General features: G+C 47.2%; 2 protein-coding genes across 7 annotated transcripts in view; one reads left to right on the top strand and one right to left on the bottom strand.

Moving 5' to 3' along the window:
* GNPTG (N-acetylglucosamine-1-phosphate transferase subunit gamma) overlaps positions 1-12,320 on the bottom strand; it is a 35,129-nt gene extending 22,809 nt beyond the window's left edge. The window contains exons 1-3 of the mRNA XM_083153111.1: positions 12,229-12,320; positions 11,275-11,329; positions 9,877-9,944 (exon numbers count right to left, since the gene is read on the bottom strand). Coding sequence (XP_083009237.1) covers positions 9,877-9,944; positions 11,275-11,329; positions 12,229-12,262 — 157 coding nt within the window. The 5' untranslated portion in view covers positions 12,263-12,320. The remainder of the gene's footprint in view (positions 1-9,876; positions 9,945-11,274; positions 11,330-12,228) is intronic.
* The window catches only part of TSR3 (TSR3 ribosome maturation factor), a 32,080-nt gene continuing 27,231 nt past the window's right edge, over positions 12,262-17,110 (top strand). For 2 of the 6 annotated variants that reach the window (XM_083153107.1, XM_083153108.1), the window contains exons 1-2: positions 12,369-12,431; positions 12,519-12,627. The gene's annotated coding sequence lies outside the window, so the exon portion shown is untranslated. Of the gene's footprint in view, positions 12,332-12,368; positions 12,432-12,518; positions 12,669-17,110 lie in introns of those variants that run through there. The other 4 variants (XM_083153105.1, XM_083153106.1, XM_083153109.1 and 1 more) reach the window with 3 other exon arrangements.

The raw sequence follows: 17,110 nt of genomic DNA, 5'->3' as shown, positions 1-17,110 counted from the left end.
CATTTTCACAAGGAATGAAGGAGACAAAGCACCCCAAAATCTGTGCCCCAATTTCTCCCGAGTACGGCAATGCCTCACATGTGACCAAAAAATACCAGTTGGGTGCATGGCAGGACTCAGAAGGGAAGGAGTGATTTTTGGATTTTGCAGCAAAGATTTTGGTGGAATGAATGGTGGGTACTATGATGCATTAGCAAGACTCCCAAAGCACCAATACAGTGGAACCCCCCCACAAGTCACCCCATTTTGCAAAGTACACCCCTCAGGGAATTCATCTAGGGGTATAGTGTACATTTCAAACCCCCAGGGGTTTCACCAATTTTGATACAACTGGGCAGTGAAAATGAAAAATTACATTTTTTTACACAAAAATGCAGTTCTGGCTCAAAATTTTTCATTTTCACAAGGAATGAAGGAGACAAAGCACCCCAAAATCTGTGCCCCAATTTCTCCCGAGTACGGCAATGCCTCATATGTGACCAAAAAATACCAGTTGGGCGCATGGCAGGACTCAGAAGGGAAGGAGTGATTTTTGGATTTTGCAGCACAGATTTTGGTGGAATAAATGGTGGGTGCTATGTTGCACCAATACAGTGGAACCCCCCCACAAGTCACCCCATTTTGCAAAGTACACCCCTCAGGGAATTCATCTAGGGGTATAGTGTACATTTCAAACCCCCAGGGGTTTCACCAATTTTGGTACAACTGGGCTGTGAAAATGAAAAATTACATTTTTTTACACAAACATGCAGTTCTGGCTCAAATTTTTTCATTTTCACAAGGAATGAAGGAGTCAAAGCACCCCAAAATCTGTGCCCCAATTTCTCCCGAGTACGGCAATGCCTCACATGTGACCAAAAAATACCAGTTGGGTGCATGGCAGGACTCAGAAGGGAAGGAGTGATTTTTGGATTTTGCAGCAAAGATTTTGGTGGAATGAATGGTGGGTACTATGATGCATTAGCAAGACTCCCAAAGCACCAATACAGTGGAACCCCCCCACAAGTCACCCCATTTTGCAAAGTACACCCCTCAGGGAATTCATCTAGGGGTATAGTGTACATTTCAAACCCCCAGGGGTTTCACCAATTTTGGTACAACTGGGATGTGAAAATGAAAAATTACATTTTTTTACACAAACATGCAGTTCTGGCTCAAAATTTTTCATTTTCACAAGGAATGAAGGAGACAAAGCACCCCAAAATCTGTGCCCCAATTTCTCCCGAGTACGGCAATGCCTCACATGTGACCAAAAAATACCAGTTGGGTGCATGGCAGGACTTAGAAGGGAAGGAGTGATTTTTGGATTTTGCAGCTCAGATTCTGGTGGAATTTTGGTGGGTGCTATGTCGCATTAGCAAGACCCCCCAAGCACCAATACAGTGGAACCCCCCCACAAGTCACCCCATTTTGCAAAGTACACCCCTCAGGGAATTCATCTAGGGGTATAGTGTACATTTCAAACCCCCAGGGGTTTCACCAATTTTGGTACAACTGGGATGTGAAAATGAAAAATTACATTTTTTTACACAAACATGCAGTTCTGGCTCAAAATTTTTCATTTTCACAAGGAATGAAGGAGACAAAGCACCCCAAAATCTGTGCCCCAATTTCTCCCGAGTACGGCAATGCCTCACATGTGACCAAAAAATACCAGTTGGGTGCATGGCAGGACTTAGAAGGGAAGGAGTGATTTTTGGATTTTGCAGCTCAGATTCTGGTGGAATTTTGGTGGGTGCTATGTCGCATTAGCAAGACCCCCCAAGCACCAATACAGTGGAACCCCCCCACAAGTCACCCCATTTTGCAAAGTACACCCCTCAGGGAATTCATCTAGGGGTATAGTGTACATTTCAAACCCCCAGGGGTTTCACCAATTTTGGTACAACTGGGATGTGAAAATGGAAAATTACATTTTTTTACACAAACATGCAGTTCTGGCTCAAAATTTTTCATTTTCACAAGGAATGAAGGAGACAAAGCACCCCAAAATCTGTGCCCCCATTTCTCCAGAGTACGGCAATGCCTCACATGTGACCAAAAATACCAGTTGGGTGCATGGCAGGACTCAGAAGGGAAGGAGTGATTTTTGGATTTTGGAGCACAGATTTTGGTGGAATGAATGGTGGGTGCTATGTTGCATTACCAATACAGTGGAACCCCCCCACAAGTGACCCCATTTTGCAAACTACACCCCTCAGGGAATTCATCTAGGGGTATAGTGTACATTTCAAACCCCCAGGGGTTTCATCAATTTTGGTACAACTGGGCAGTGAAAATGAACAAAATACATTTTTTTACACAAAAATGTACTTCTGGCTCAAAATTTTTCATTTTCACAAGGAATGAAGGAGACAAAGCACCCCAAAATCTGTGCCCCCATTTCTCCAGAGTACGGCAATGCCTCACATGTGACCAAAAAATACCAGTTGGGTGCATGGCAGGACTCAGAAGGGAATGAGTGATTTTTGGATTTTGCAGCTCAGATTCTGGTGGAATGAATGGTGGGTGCTATGTGGCATTAGCAAGACCCCCGAAGCACGGTGAAATGATGAACCTAATAATCCATAGATGTGTGGTATATTTTGAAACACTCCTTTATACATAGGCCGGGTTTGTCGGGGCAAGTTTCACAGTGGAAAATAGTATCCTTTCTTATTCCCTTTTTATAGCAAACTTTGCACCTTTTTTGTGTCCTGCCCTTTCTTGCAGTGGAGGGGATTTCGTTGGGAAAATGCTGCCCTGGTACAATACGGGGGCCAGTACTAGAAGTACTGGGGCCCTCTGCCTGCTGATTCCCAAATATTAGGCTCTTTATGACTTCCTCTTGAAAGTGCATAAATGTCCCCCTCTGGCCGGTAGAACGGAATAGCACGTAAGCGTTATACGGTGCCATCTGGATGATATACACGGCCAGCTTCTTGTACCAGATATTTGTTTTCCGCAGGGCACTGTACGGCTTCAGTACCTGATCTGAAAGATCCACTCCGCCCATGTACTTATTGTAATCTAGGATACAATTTGGTTTTGAGGTGTGGGTACTGGTACCTCGTACAGGGATGGAGGTGGTACTGTCTCCATGAATTGTTGTCAGTATAAGGACATCCCTCTTGTCCTTATATTTGACCAACAACATATTTTCGGTGCATATTCCCCTGCTTTCACCCCTTCTCATTACTTGGGCAATGTGCGTTTTGGGGAGGCCTCTTTGGTTCTTGCGCACAGTACCGCAAGCTGCTGTACCTCTTGAACCAAGGGCCTTAAACAGGGGGATGCTGGTGTAAAAGTTATCCACATAGAGGTGATAACCCTTATCCAGGAAGGGGTGCATTAAATCCCAGACAATTTTTCCACTAACACCTACGAGGGAGGGGGGGCATTCTGGTGGTTCAATTCTTGAATCCTTCCCTTCATATACCCTAAACTTGTGGGTGTACCCTGTGGTGCTTTCACACAGCTTATACATTTTTATGCCATACCTTGCCCTCTTACTGGGAAGGTACTGGCGGAATTTAACCCTTCCTTTAAAATGTATAAGGGACTCGTCGATACTAATACATTTATCAGGGATGTATAGCTCTGCAAATTTGGCACTGAAATGATCAATGACCGGCCTGACTTTGAATAGCCTGTCAAAGGTGGGATCATCTCTGGGTGGGCACTGTGCATTATCGGTGTAATGTATAAATTTATGGATTGCCTCAAAACGAGCCCGGGGCATGGCCATACGGTGAAATGGGGTGCTGTACAGAACATCTGTACTCCAATATTGCCTAATTTGTGGCTTTTTTACTATGCCCATGTGTAACACCAGACCCCAAAACGTCATCATCTCTACTGCATCTACAGGGGTCCACCTAGCAAATGATGACGTGGGGTTTTGAGCAATAAACTGCTGGGCATATAAATTAGTTTGGTCCACCATTAAATTTATAAAATCATCAGAGAAAAATAATTTGAAAAAGTCAATTTCTCTGAGACCTGTTGAATCAAATTGGATTCCTGGGATGGCCAAAAACTCAGGAACCTGGGGCTCAAAATTGTCTGGTGGTGGGGTCCATACGAGATCAATTATTGGGGGGGGGGGGGGTCTCAGCTGCTCTACGGGGGCGTCTTTGAGGGGGTCCCTCATCACCAGAGGAGGAAGAAGAGCTTAAGACGAATCCTTCAAATTCCCCGCTTGCCTCACTGGCTGTGTCAGAGTCAGAGGCAAGCATGGCATATGCCTCCTCCACTGAATACATTCTCCTGGATGACTGGGACGACATTTGGGATGACATTTGGGATGCCATTTATATTTTTGTGTTACTGGTAGTGAAATGTTTCAACACGTGTATAGTGTAGGGGGGGTACAAACTTTATTTCAACCCGGGGGGTATGTAGTGTGTGGTGTGTATGTAGTGCAGAAAAAAAAAATACAAAAAAAAAAAAAATTGAAGGGTTAAAAAAAAAAAAAAAATGGAAGGGGTTAAAAAAAAAAAAATGGAAGGGGTTAAAAAAAAAAAAAATGGAAGGGGTTAAAAATAAAAAAAAGGTCCTGCGCCAAAAATTGAGCACAGATGTTGGTCAGTAACGTCCGTCACTGAACAGCGCTCAAAGGCAACAGGAATTTGATCAAAAAAAAAAATATATAGATCAACCCTGTGCCGAAAAAGCTGATCAGTGATGTACGTCACTGATCAGCGCACAGTGGCCACAGGACACACACAAAATCACAGTGTGTGTAAAAATTTTTTTTAAAAAAGACCCCACAGCACTCACAAAAAATAAAAAAAGGTGATCAGTGATGCGACACTGATTACCAGTGAGGGGCAGCAGGTGCACAACCTTTGGTGCAACTGACAGTGCAACTGGCAGCAACTGACAGGTATATATATAAAAAAAAACCTCTGTACCCCCAAAAAGTTGCTGATCACCTCAGATATAGTGATCAGCACAAAAGGCGGGGGCAGCAGACACAAAATTTAGCACTCTCTATCACTCTCTGTCACTATCTCTCTCTATCTCTCACTATCTATCACTCTATGACACTGCAGCAGCAGCACTGACAGGTATATCTATATATAAAAAAAAAACTGCGCCCCCAAAAAGTTGCTGATCAGTTAATTTATACCGATCAGCACAAAAGGGGGGGCAGCAGTCAGTTATATAAAAAATATATAGCACAATCTGTCACTATCTCTCTCTATCTATCTATAGCTCTATCACACTGCAGCAGCACAAAATATAGCACTAGGCCTCTCTATCTCTCTCTATCTCTTTCAGTTATATAAAAAATATATAGCACAATCTGGCACTATCTGTCACTATCTCTCTCTCTCTATCTCTCTCTATCTCTCTCTATCTCTCTATCTATAGCTCTATCACACTGCAGCAGCACAAAATATAGCACTAGGCCTCTCTATCTCTCTCTATCTCTCTCTCTATCTAATAACTATCTAATAACTCGCAGCAGCACAAGATGTCACAGGATGTCACAAGATGTCACAAGAATAAGCAAGGCAGTGATCAGGTAAGTATTTGGATGGGTTCTGGTCAGTATTGGCGGCAGCTGGGCACGGTGACCGCACTGCACGCTATTCCAGACCGGAATGGCGTCTGCAGTGCAGTCACCGTTAGTTTAAACCCCCCTCCTTGGCTGTGATTGGTCCGTCGGTCCGACGGACCAATCACGGCCTTTGGGGGCGGGCGGGGTGAGGTGGGGTGACACCAGTGTCACCCTTACACCCCGCGGTGATTGGTGCTGTACTTTACAGCACCAATCACCTCCGATCCCGTGTCACCGGCGAACGTTATTTGCCGGTGACACAGAAAACGCTGTGAATGGCTGTTCACACTGAACAGCCAATCACAGCGATCGCCGACGGGGGGGCGGCATCGCAGCCCCCCCTGGGCATGCACGGACATGTCTGCTGTCAGGGACAGCAGACATCGTCCCTCTGTCACTGCGTCTCTAGACGCAGTGACAGTTTTAAGCCATGACGTATATATACGTCAACGGTCGGGAAGTACTTCCCGGCCATGACGTATATATACGTCAAATGTCGTGAAGGGGTTAACGGGAAAAGTTGTACGCAAACACGCTCAGTGCTACCGAGTCATGCAATGGCATGGTATGACTAGAAGGGCTATTTAACGCGCAAGGAGGCTAGATTTATGTGGACATCTGACATTATTCTAACTAGGAATACCTTTTTAGCAGTTGGGTATAAATGTTAGGGATGCACCTCATAAGATTACCCGTTAGTCCCATATTTTTATAAAAAAATTATGCTAAGAACCTCAATATTACCCCATGTTCTTAGTGCATTTCTCTTTTTCTGTGTGGCTTTTGCAGGGAACAAAAGGGAAGTTACTCAATGTGCAAAGCTAGTTCCCTCTATACCAGGGCTGGGCAACACCGGCCCTCCAGATGTTGATGAACTACACATCCCAGCATGCCTTGCATCAGTTTCAGCATGGCCACATAGCAAAACTAATGCATAGCATCCTGGGATGTGTAGTTCATCAACATCTGGAGGGCCGGTGTTGCCCAGCCCTGCTCTATACACTGATTAAACACTCTAGAGCAGGCATGTCCAAACTATGGCCATCCAGCTGTTGTGAAACTACAAGTTCCATCAAGCCTTGCCACAGTTTGCCATAGTTTTAGCATTCCCTAATGGCAAAACTGTGGCAAGGCTTGATGGAACTTGTAGTTTCACAACAGCTGGAGGGCCATAGTTTGGACGTGCCTGCTCTAATGAGAAAACCAAGATATGAAGTTATCAGTGTGAAGGTTCCCCTGCGGTCAGATGCTATAAAAACAGAATTACTATATAAGAATATATCTAGCAACATAACCTGTTGTATTTGATTTTACACTGTATTGTTGTAAATCGGATTAGCATAAGACTCTTGTGTACTCATTCCCAGAGAGCTCCCCCCCTGAAAATCAGACCTCCCCTGCCACCGTTACAAAACCCCATCCCCTCGCATGTGTCCGCAGCAGGAGAAATCATTTTATGGTTGCCGAACATCAAATGATTTCTGATGCCTTTGCAAATATAAGTCAGTGGCGACTGACTTATACCCCGTTTAAACCGCCGCAAAACCCTGGGTCTGCGGCGGATCAGCGGCGGTGTAAATGGGACACGCCGAGTCCCTTTACACGGAACTTCTACCCAGGTCCTGACCTGGGTAGAACACGGCTAGGACCTGGGTAGTGGACGGTGTAAATGGGTACGCCGGGTCATCCGACCTGGCTTCCATTTACATCAATGGGGGACCTCCGCCGCTGCTGCCTGCAGAGTATAGCAGACAGCGGCGTAGGCTGCCTGTCCCCGTCCCCCCGTCCAACCTGCGGACGCTGCGGTCCACAGAGGGGGGGGGGGGGGGGAGAGGACAGCCTGCGCCGCTGTCTGCTATACTCTGCAGACAGCAGCGGCGGAGGTGAATGGATGCCTGTGTGCGGCATCCATTCACTTCCCGGCCGACGGCGGGGGGGGGGGGGGTGCCTTGGTGCTGGGCTGCCCCCAGCACGACGATCAGCGGTCCCGGTGGGGATGACCGCGGTTCCGGCGCTTGGAGATGATGTCATCTCCAAGCGCCCCCTTCATCTACATTGCGGGTGTGCGTAAATGGTGTAAATCCCGGATCTGACCCTTGGATCCTTCACCCAAATGCCGGGTCGGATCCGGGATTTTTGGTGTAAAAGGGGTATTATATTTGTGGCCGCTGGGATGGAGACAGGGCAGGCGGCTGACGTCACGTGACATCAGACGCCCGCCCCCCGGCAAACTTCGTCCCATCCGCATCCACATGGGAGCACCCAGCGCTTTCATGCGGACACCCATGAAACTCTGGGGTTCCCATGGCCGAGCACCGCAACCGTTCACTGTCAGAGTTTGCACATGCACAGAAATGCGCAAACCCCGACCATCGGGGAAGGGGCCAGATTTGGTTTAGAGAGAGTGAACCAGATTAGGCCCCTAATTCATTCTAGTAACCTGCGGTTATTAATGAATAAACATGTGCAGTATTATGTAATTAATAATACTGAATCTGATGTTATTGTGGGTGCTTATACTGAACATAACTAATGTGTTAAAAGCATTTGGGCCAGATACACTAAGCTTCAAAAGTGTTAAAAATGGAGGGTGATAATCAACCAACCAATCAGCTCCTGCCTGACATTTTCCAAACACAGTCTGTGGCATGGCAGGTAGGAGCTGATTGGCTGGCTGTTTATCACTCTCCATTTTATCACTTTGGAAGCTTAGTGCAGTGGTAGCCAACCCTAGCCCTCGAGGGCTACCAACAGTTCACATTTTCCAGACAACCTAGCTGCTGCACAGCTGCAATCATTAATCACTGACACATTTTAAAAGATACACAGATGGAGCTAATGAGCTCACTTGTGATTCTGTGAGGAGACCTGCAAAACATGCAATGTTGGTAGCTCTTGAGGACTAGGGTTGGCTACCCCAGGCTTAGTGCATCTGGCCCTATATCTTTATCTTTGATATTCATTCTAAATAATAAAAATGCTAAAAATATTCTACAGACAGTTCTGCTCGTGCAGTATATTTTGTTGACCGACAACATGTCAGCATGCACAGGATGACACACAGGAAAGCAACTGTAACACTAACATTTTTATTGTTGACATTTTTACTACTGGTGATATGTCAGAAATTTTGCAGCTGTCAACATTTTAACTATGTTGACAGAACTACCAAGAGGGGCACGAGCTGGAACATACACAGTGAAAGCAACCATTTTGCATATTGCACCAATATAAAGCTTATTATTAGGAGCTCATTGCTGAGGTACCACCTGACTGATCAACTTTATCATGAACACTTATTCATCCCAAACAATATTTGCATTATAGGTCTCCTTAAGTACACAACACAGTGCTAGATCAAATGGTACTTGTTTCCTAGAACGGCCACAATCGGGGGTAATCGTGTACCTTAACTTAAGGTACACGATTACCCCCAATAGACCCGATTTCCTTTGAAATCAGGTTAATTTTGCCGGCAAAGGAAAAATCGGGTCCATCGCGTCGGTCGGGTGCATTAACATGGCACACGACGCGACCGATGAGATGCACCCGATTTTGCCATAGGGTTCAATGTTAAAATATTTTTATTTCTCATTGTATATGCCCCCCCCCCCCCATTGTGAACGTCACCCCACTATTGATGGCAACCTTAAGCGTGGCGAGCGTAGCGAGCCCGCGAGGGGCGGCGGTACGCGTCCTCCGACCTTTTCATACTCCTACTATCCATGTCGGCGTGGAGTTGAGAATATAAAGTGTGGCGAGCGCAGCGAGCCCCGCGAGGGGACGCGTATACCTGCATCCGATTGCCACTCTTCGGGCTCGGTGGCTCGCTACGCTCGCCACACTTTATATTCTCCACGCCGACGTGGATAGTAGGGGTATGAAAAGGTCGGAGGTCGCATACCGCTACGCTCGCCAGGCTTTGGGTTGGCATCAATCATGGGGTGCCGTTGAGGGGGTTAAAATTGGGGTCTGGGGAGAATTTTACATTGAATCCAATGTAAAATAGGGTCCCAGGGACCCTATTCACATTTCAATCAATGTAAAAATCGGGACCATCGCGTCGGTCGCATCGCATGCGATGCGACCGACCCGATCAACATCGGTGTGGCCGTTCTAGGAAACAAGTACCGATAAAACTCCTCAGAATGATATCTCCGAGATCACATAAATCTAATCTACAGCAGCAAACACAACTCCCTATCATTCCATTTGACTTTGGTGTATAAATATAAATACAGCATTAAAGCATTGAACACATCAGATCTTTAAGAAGTTTTTTCTTTTCTAAATATCACAGAACAACCCTCCGACCGCGCCTGTATTACCTGAGACTGGAGAGGGCTCCGTCCTCGGTTGTAGCTTATTTATCTGGGATGCAAACGGGTTGTTTAACCTTAGAGAGAAATAACCATGTATTAGATGTCAGTATCACCCACTGGGGTAGTTTTATTAACCAGCGTTAAGTGCACATGCTGCACTAACACTGGTTATCTGGCGGGGTTAACATTTTTAATATGTATTAAGAGTGCACTTAATGTGCACTAGGGACAACCCGCCAAATAACACTTGGCGTGGCTGCCCTTTTAATCCCCCTGCTGTTTATGGCTTGGGAAATAGATGACTGGCTGTCAGGCATACATCTCCCATTAAGCCGCCTGGCCACTTCGCCAGCCCAGGCCTGGTGTTGTCCTATTCCCACTGCAGGGACAATGCTAGCCCCGCTGATGGCTCCGGGCTGTGCACAAGATCTCGCGCATGCCCAGAGAGCTGGCAGGGGGAGAGAGGGAGAGTTTTTTTTAAATGTGCATGTGCAGCACTGAAGGAGGCACCGATAAGCAGAGCCGTGGATGCAAGACATAACGGCTCTCCTTTTCGGCTGCCCCTGCATCATACAATGTGGTGATATGGGTGCCTGCTTCTCTTCGTTATGCTGGTGATGCGGGACTCATACATGGAACCCCCATCCACTAAGGCCAAGTATCACACGCAGTACCTCACATGCAATACCCCGCTATCTCTCCCGGCAGCTGCCGGGAGGCACGATCACAATGATACATTGTATGCGGTCCTTTTAAATACAATGTATCATATGCAATCCCAGCAGTGGCTACGGGCTGCAACAAATATTCATGGCAGCCCGTAAAATCTGCGACTACGATGCGAGGCACATGGGAACGTGCCTCACATCGCACATCAGTACATGACATGCAATGTGTGACTTTTTATGCGGTCTCAGCAATGCATCGGAATCACATAAAAAGTACCAATATCGCACTAGTGCAGTGGTTCTCAAACTGTCGGTCTTGACCCCAAAGTGTGTTCCGACCTTCTCAGCATGGAGTCATGACTCCATATTGATGACCATTAGGCTGACGGCTTTTCTAATCTCAGTCAGTGATTCAAGGAGTCTGAAAAATCAGAATCCTCCCATCACTCTGTGCCTCCACAATGCTGCCATGTATGTGCTGTCTGCCGACTACACATGTGATGTGATGACCTTCTCTGGTAACTTGCTGGGTTCCTGTCATTATTTTTTATTGTCTGATGGGATCCCAGAGCAAAATAGTTTGAGGACCCCTGCACTAGTGGATGGTGGCCTTTACAGAGGTAAGCTGGTATATCTGTAGGGCTAGGGACAATTAGCGTTTGGTAATATTGCTAAACAAATGCTATGTAAATAAAATGGAAGTGAATATGGCAGTTCTGAGTCACGAAACACTTACCCAAATGAGTTTGGTTCCTCTACAATCTTCATCTTCGTAGCTGCAGCGTTTTGGACTGAAAGAAACATCATAAGCACAGCTTCTAGGGTATGGGTGAAAACGGGACCAGGACAAAAACCCCGGACCGGACATCAAACTCTGCATTTTGTAGCTTGTAGCCTCCGGTCCGGGGGGTGTCCTGTCCGGGGGTGTCCTATCCGGGGGGGCTGCCTGTCACACCTGTCACCAGGTAGAGGAGGAGGGGTAGAATAAAGCCTCCCTGTTTGGTCCGGGCATGTAGCAAAAACCGGACAGTCCGGACCACACGGGGAGGCTGTAATCTCCCCTCCCCCATGTCCCTGGTGATAGCTATCAAAGGTATCCCCCCGGACAAGACACCCCCGGACAGGACACCCCCCGGACCGGACTCTACAAGCTCCGGACTGCAGATTTTGATGTCCTGTCCGGCGGTCCGGAGTGCAGTCCGGTCCGGTTTTTACATAGTCCCCAGCTTCTAGTATGTGGTGCATATTATATCACAAATCGCATATACAAAGTGCCCATGCCCTCCCCTGGCTATGGAGGAGATACAAACATTGCTCCTTGTAATAATGGTTGTACCGTGCATTGATCAGCACACTCGGGGCTAGATTTACTTAACGTTCTGAACATTATTAAAGTGGTGTTGCCCTTATCAACCAATCACATTCTAGCTATCATTACTGTATTGCATTTTAGAAAATGAGACAGAATTTGTTTGGTTGCTATGGGCAACATGACTTTTTTATTTTAGAAGATTTAGTAAACCTCTAAGTTTAGGCAGCTTTAACCTGCAGTGGAACTACAAATTCCATAATGTCCTATCATGCAAGCTGGGGCTAGTATTTCACCGTATCTATACAGTCACTGGCGAGCTCCTTGTGCTGCATTGGCTTATATAGTTACATACATTTATAGTTATATACAGTGACTTACCCAGCAGCATGAGCAACCACAGCAGGAACTCCATCCTCAGTGTCACATGACTTCTTAACAACCCGGAAGTTGCGCTGCGCAGAGCCGGGTACTAGCTGACCAGGTGGGTCGGTTTTCTGGGACACAGACAGCAGTATGCGCTGGTTGGAAGCGGGAGGGCGTAGTGCTTGGTTTAGGAGTGTAAAGGTGTTCGCGGCGCTGAAGTATGGAAGCTAGTGATCTATACTTAGTAAATTAAGAGATTAATCGTACAGAACGACGTGTAACAGCTGTGGTTATTTCTGTTGTAGAGCATCGGATCTATTCTGAAATGCCAAGAATTACTGGTCAGGCGGGGATGTGAAACTAAAGGTTGCTGCAGGAAGGCAGCATGTGCAGCAGCTAGCACTCACTGCAGAGGTGAGTGAGTGTGCGACAGTGAGCGAGACCTCAAAGCTGAGGTGAGATAATTGCACTGACAGTCAGTATGACATGTATGCATGAGAAAGGGATAAGAGACTGTACATGCACCAGCACCGGTATGAGTGAGACATGCAGAGTTATGTATAGAGAGGTAGAGACGGCGCTGACACCAGCACAGATACCTGTTCAGGGTGTATTTACTAAATTGTGGGCTTTTAAACGTGGAGATGTTGCCCATAGCAATCATGTTTTACATATCATTTTATCTAGCACAGGCATTCCCAACCTTCAAACAGGAAGAGTTGAGCAAGAGATGTGTTCTCAGCAATTTAGTGTTGGAGATTTACCTTGGTGTGTACACACGGTGCAATATGGTCGCTCATCGATTTTGCCTCATTTGTGCTCAGCGACCACATTGCACCGTGCTCCGTTTTCATCAGCAACCAGCGAATTTTAGCCATAATTGAAGGAGCATGGTCCTGCAACAAGCGACAATTAAGGACTAGTGCGGGAGTGCTCTATTATCAATTTATTGTCATGTACACACTAAAAACACAGGCTAATATCACCCCATGTGTACATAGCTTTACACACAGAGAGGTTTGTGCTGAGCGATATAGTATGGGAGATTTGTGTACAGCAAAAAAAAAAAAAAAAAATTTAATTAATGGGTTGGTATTACAGGAGGATGATGTGTAGATCGTTTCCTAAAACACAGGCGATTTGCAGTTTCTTGCTAAGCGATATCACTAGATATATGCTGCATGCTTGAATGATCTAGACTAGTGGTTCTCAACCTTGGTCACCAAGGACCACCAACAGTGCGTGTTTTCCTGGTCACCTGGCAGGTGCTCTCATCAGTCACTGACACATTTTAAAAGATCACGGTTAGAGCTAATTATTTCACCTGTGATCCTATGTGGAGAACTGGAAAACATGCACTGTTGGAGGTCCTGAAGGACCTCTCATCTAGACTGGTGATAGCAGGGGCGGATCCAGGATAAAATGACAGGGGGGGCACCATGATAAAAGAGGGTTTAGGTGGGGGAGGGCCAGTGTTAGTGGTGCCAGTGTACATGCTAAGAGAGCGGCAGAGAGAGGGTGGCAATGGGATTAAGAATAGGCCCTGTCATTTAAAGTACGCAGGCCCACCCTGGCAACAAAAGTGAAGGATGTAGTTGTGCGCGCGCCGAAGGCGCGCTCTGGAAAAGGGGGTGTGGCCACTCAACAGGGGGCATGTCCTTGAGTGTAGTGTACAACACCATATACAACTTCTACACATTATGCAACAAAAAACTAGACCCCATTATACTTGCCCCTTACACATGATGCCAAATGGAATGAGCCAAAATTCAAACAAGGCCACATGGATTGTGTCAAAATTCACATAATGCCACACGGATTGAGCCAAAATTTACATAATAACACATGGATTGAGCCAAAATTTACATAATAACACATGGATTGAGCCAAAATTCACATAATGCCAAATGGATTGAGCCAAAATTCACATAATGCCAAATGGATTGAGCCAAAATTCACATAATGACACATGGATTGTGTCAAAATTCACATAATGCCACACGGATTGTGCCAAATTCATACAGATGGGTCTTGTCCCATCTTGGCAGGGGATGGCGCTGGCGTCGCCAGCCGCCATCCCCCGCCAGCGCCATGGCGATGGTGAGAAGGGGACGCGCGCGCACGAGAGGCGCGCGCGTCCCCTTCCGACGGCGCTTCCATCCGTTCCCCCGGGTCCCCGCCGGCGGTAACCCGGGGTCCCCGCCGCCTGCCCGCATCCCCCCCTAACCCCCCCTAACCCTGTCCGTCTCCCTGAGGCGGAGACGGACAGGGTTTCCGTCGTGCTGGCGACAGAGACTGAGACGCGCGTGCGTGGCATTATGTGAATTTTGGCTCAATCCATGTGGCATTATGTGAATTTTGGCTCAATCCATATGGCATCTTACAGATGGGTCTTGTCCCATCCTTGCTGGCGGGTCGCCATGGCGTCTGCGCTGGCGACCCGCCAGCAGCCACGCCAGCGAATGCACTGCGCGTCTCAGTGCATTCGCTGGCGTGGCTGCTGGCGGGTCGCCAGCGCAGACGCCATGGCGACCCGCCAGCAAGGATGGGACAAGACCCATCTGTAAGATGCCATATGGATTGAGCCAAAATTCACATAATGCCACATGGATTGAGCCAAAATTCACATAATGCCACACGGATTGAGCCAAAATTCACATAATGCCACACAGATTAAGACAAAATTCACAATACGCTTCATAAACAGGAACATTGTCCACCAAAGGCACGCATTAAACATTTACACCATAATGTCCATTGCACGTTAAGTTACACGGCATGATGTCCATTATGTATTATGCCAAACACCATAATGCCTATTAAAAATTATACTACATACAGTAAGTGCTGCTTATCTACATGCTCATTGCCAAGGGTTCCATGCTCATTGCCAGAGGTTCCATGCTCGTTGCCATGTGGGATTACATGCTCATTGCCAACGGGGAATACATGCTCGTGGTAAATGGGGGACAGCCGCCGCCAGGCAGAAGTGATAGCCACTGACAGTGGCAGAGCCTGGCTGTATTCCGAGCACTGCAGGTCCCGGCTATTTGAAATAATACCCATTTCACACCAGAAAATGCATTCCCAGGTTGGCCCTTTTACACCAGCCTAGTCCCTGCATTTTCTGGTGTGAGGGGGAGAGAAAACCACCCCTCCCCCCTTTAACCAGTTATCTCATTTAACCGGCTATATTTTCGGAACTGACCCATTTACATGAGACAAGTATCATATTGAAGAACTTTTGAGTGGGCTTTGAATGATTTTGGTCCAGTGAAACTGGAACGTTTGGTTCCAGAGTAATCTGCCCTCAAAGAATATGAACAGCCATGAAATTACATTTCAAAAATAAAAAAATCGATTTACACTCTATATCTTTGGAACCGATTGACCGATATGGACCATCCTGGTATCATATTGAAAGCCCAGCGATTTGGAATTGAATGACATCAACCACAAGCTCCTGTGATGCCAGGGCGGGAACTGGCAGCCGTCGGAACCGGGTGGGGGTCGGAATTGACGGGTCCCATATTATCCTATGGGGAAAAAATGTTACAGATTTACCAGGCGATATCTCCAGTTCCCGGGGGGCTAGAGACATGGGGCTGGGCTCGTTGGAAAGCTCTGGTCCTCATCTACAAAATGAATGACAGGGGAGGCACGTGCCCGGGTGCCCCCCCCCTGAATCCGCCACTGGGTGATAGCGACATGCATCGCTACGGTGCTACACACTGAGTGATTTGTACTTCATTTCTAAGTGATTTAGCCAAATGTCCCTGTATGATCTGGGGCTGTAGTAAAAACCGGAATGGACTGGACCATAGGGGGGGGGCTATAATCTGCCATACACCATGTCCCCAGTGACAGCTGTCACAGGCGCCCCATGGACCGGACTGTACAAGTTCCGGACGGCAGAGTTCGATGAATGGAGCCGGGGTCCGTTTCAGTTTCACTTAGTTCCCAGTTTCAGTGAGCATTCATGCTTGGCTTTGTAGGAGCAAGGTGATGGAGGAAAGGTAGTGGTGCAGAAGCGAGGTAGGTGGAGTAAAAGGAAGTGGTGTAGAAGCAAGGTAGCGGAGGAAAGGTAGTGGCTGTGATGAGCAAGGAAATGGAGGGAAGGTAGTGGCTGTGATGAGCAAGGTGGTGGAGTAAATATAGTGGCTGTGATGAGTGAGGTGATCAAGGCAAGTTAGTGGCTGTGAAGGAGCAAGGTGGTGATGGAAAGGTAGTGGCTGTGAAGAAGCAAGGTGGTGATGGAAAGGTAGTGGCACTGATGGAGCGAGGTGGTGGAGGAAAGGTAGTGGCAGTGAAGATGTGAGTTGGTGGAGGAGAGGTAGTTGCTGTGGAGGAGCGAGGTGGTGGAAAAGAGGTAGTGGCTGTGAAGGAGCGAGGTGGTGGAGAGGTAGTGTCTGTGAAGGAGCCAGGTGGTGCAGGAAAGGTAGGGCTATGGAAAAGCGAAGTGGTGAAGCAAAGGTAGTGACTAAAGACGTGAGTTGGTGGATGAAGTTAGTGGCTGTGTAGGAGAAAGGTGGTGGAGCAGAGATAGTGACTCTGCAGGAGTGAGGTGGTGGAGGAAAGGTAGTGGGGTATAGGAGTGAGTTGGAGGAAAGGTAGTGACTGAAGAAGTGAGGTGGTGGAGGAGAGGTAGTGGCTGTGGAGGAGCGAGGTGGTGGAGGAGAGGTAGTGGCTGTGGAGGAGAGGTAGTGTCTGTGAAGGAGCCAGGTGGTGGAGGAAAGGTAGGGCTATGGAAAAACGAAGTGGTGAAGCAAAAGTAGTGACTAAAGACGTGAGGTGGTGGATGAAGTTAGTGGCTGTATAGGAGAGAGGTAGTGGTGGTCTAGTAGTTAGGTGGTGGAGCAGAGGTAGTGACTGTAGGAGTGAGGTGGTGGAGGAAAGG

Source organism: Crinia signifera, chromosome 7, assembly GCF_055691185.1.
Source record: "Crinia signifera chromosome 7, ASM5569118v1, whole genome shotgun sequence".
Classification (NCBI taxonomy): domain Eukaryota; kingdom Metazoa; phylum Chordata; class Amphibia; order Anura; family Myobatrachidae; genus Crinia; species Crinia signifera.
This window is presented reverse-complemented; position numbering and strand designations above follow the sequence as displayed.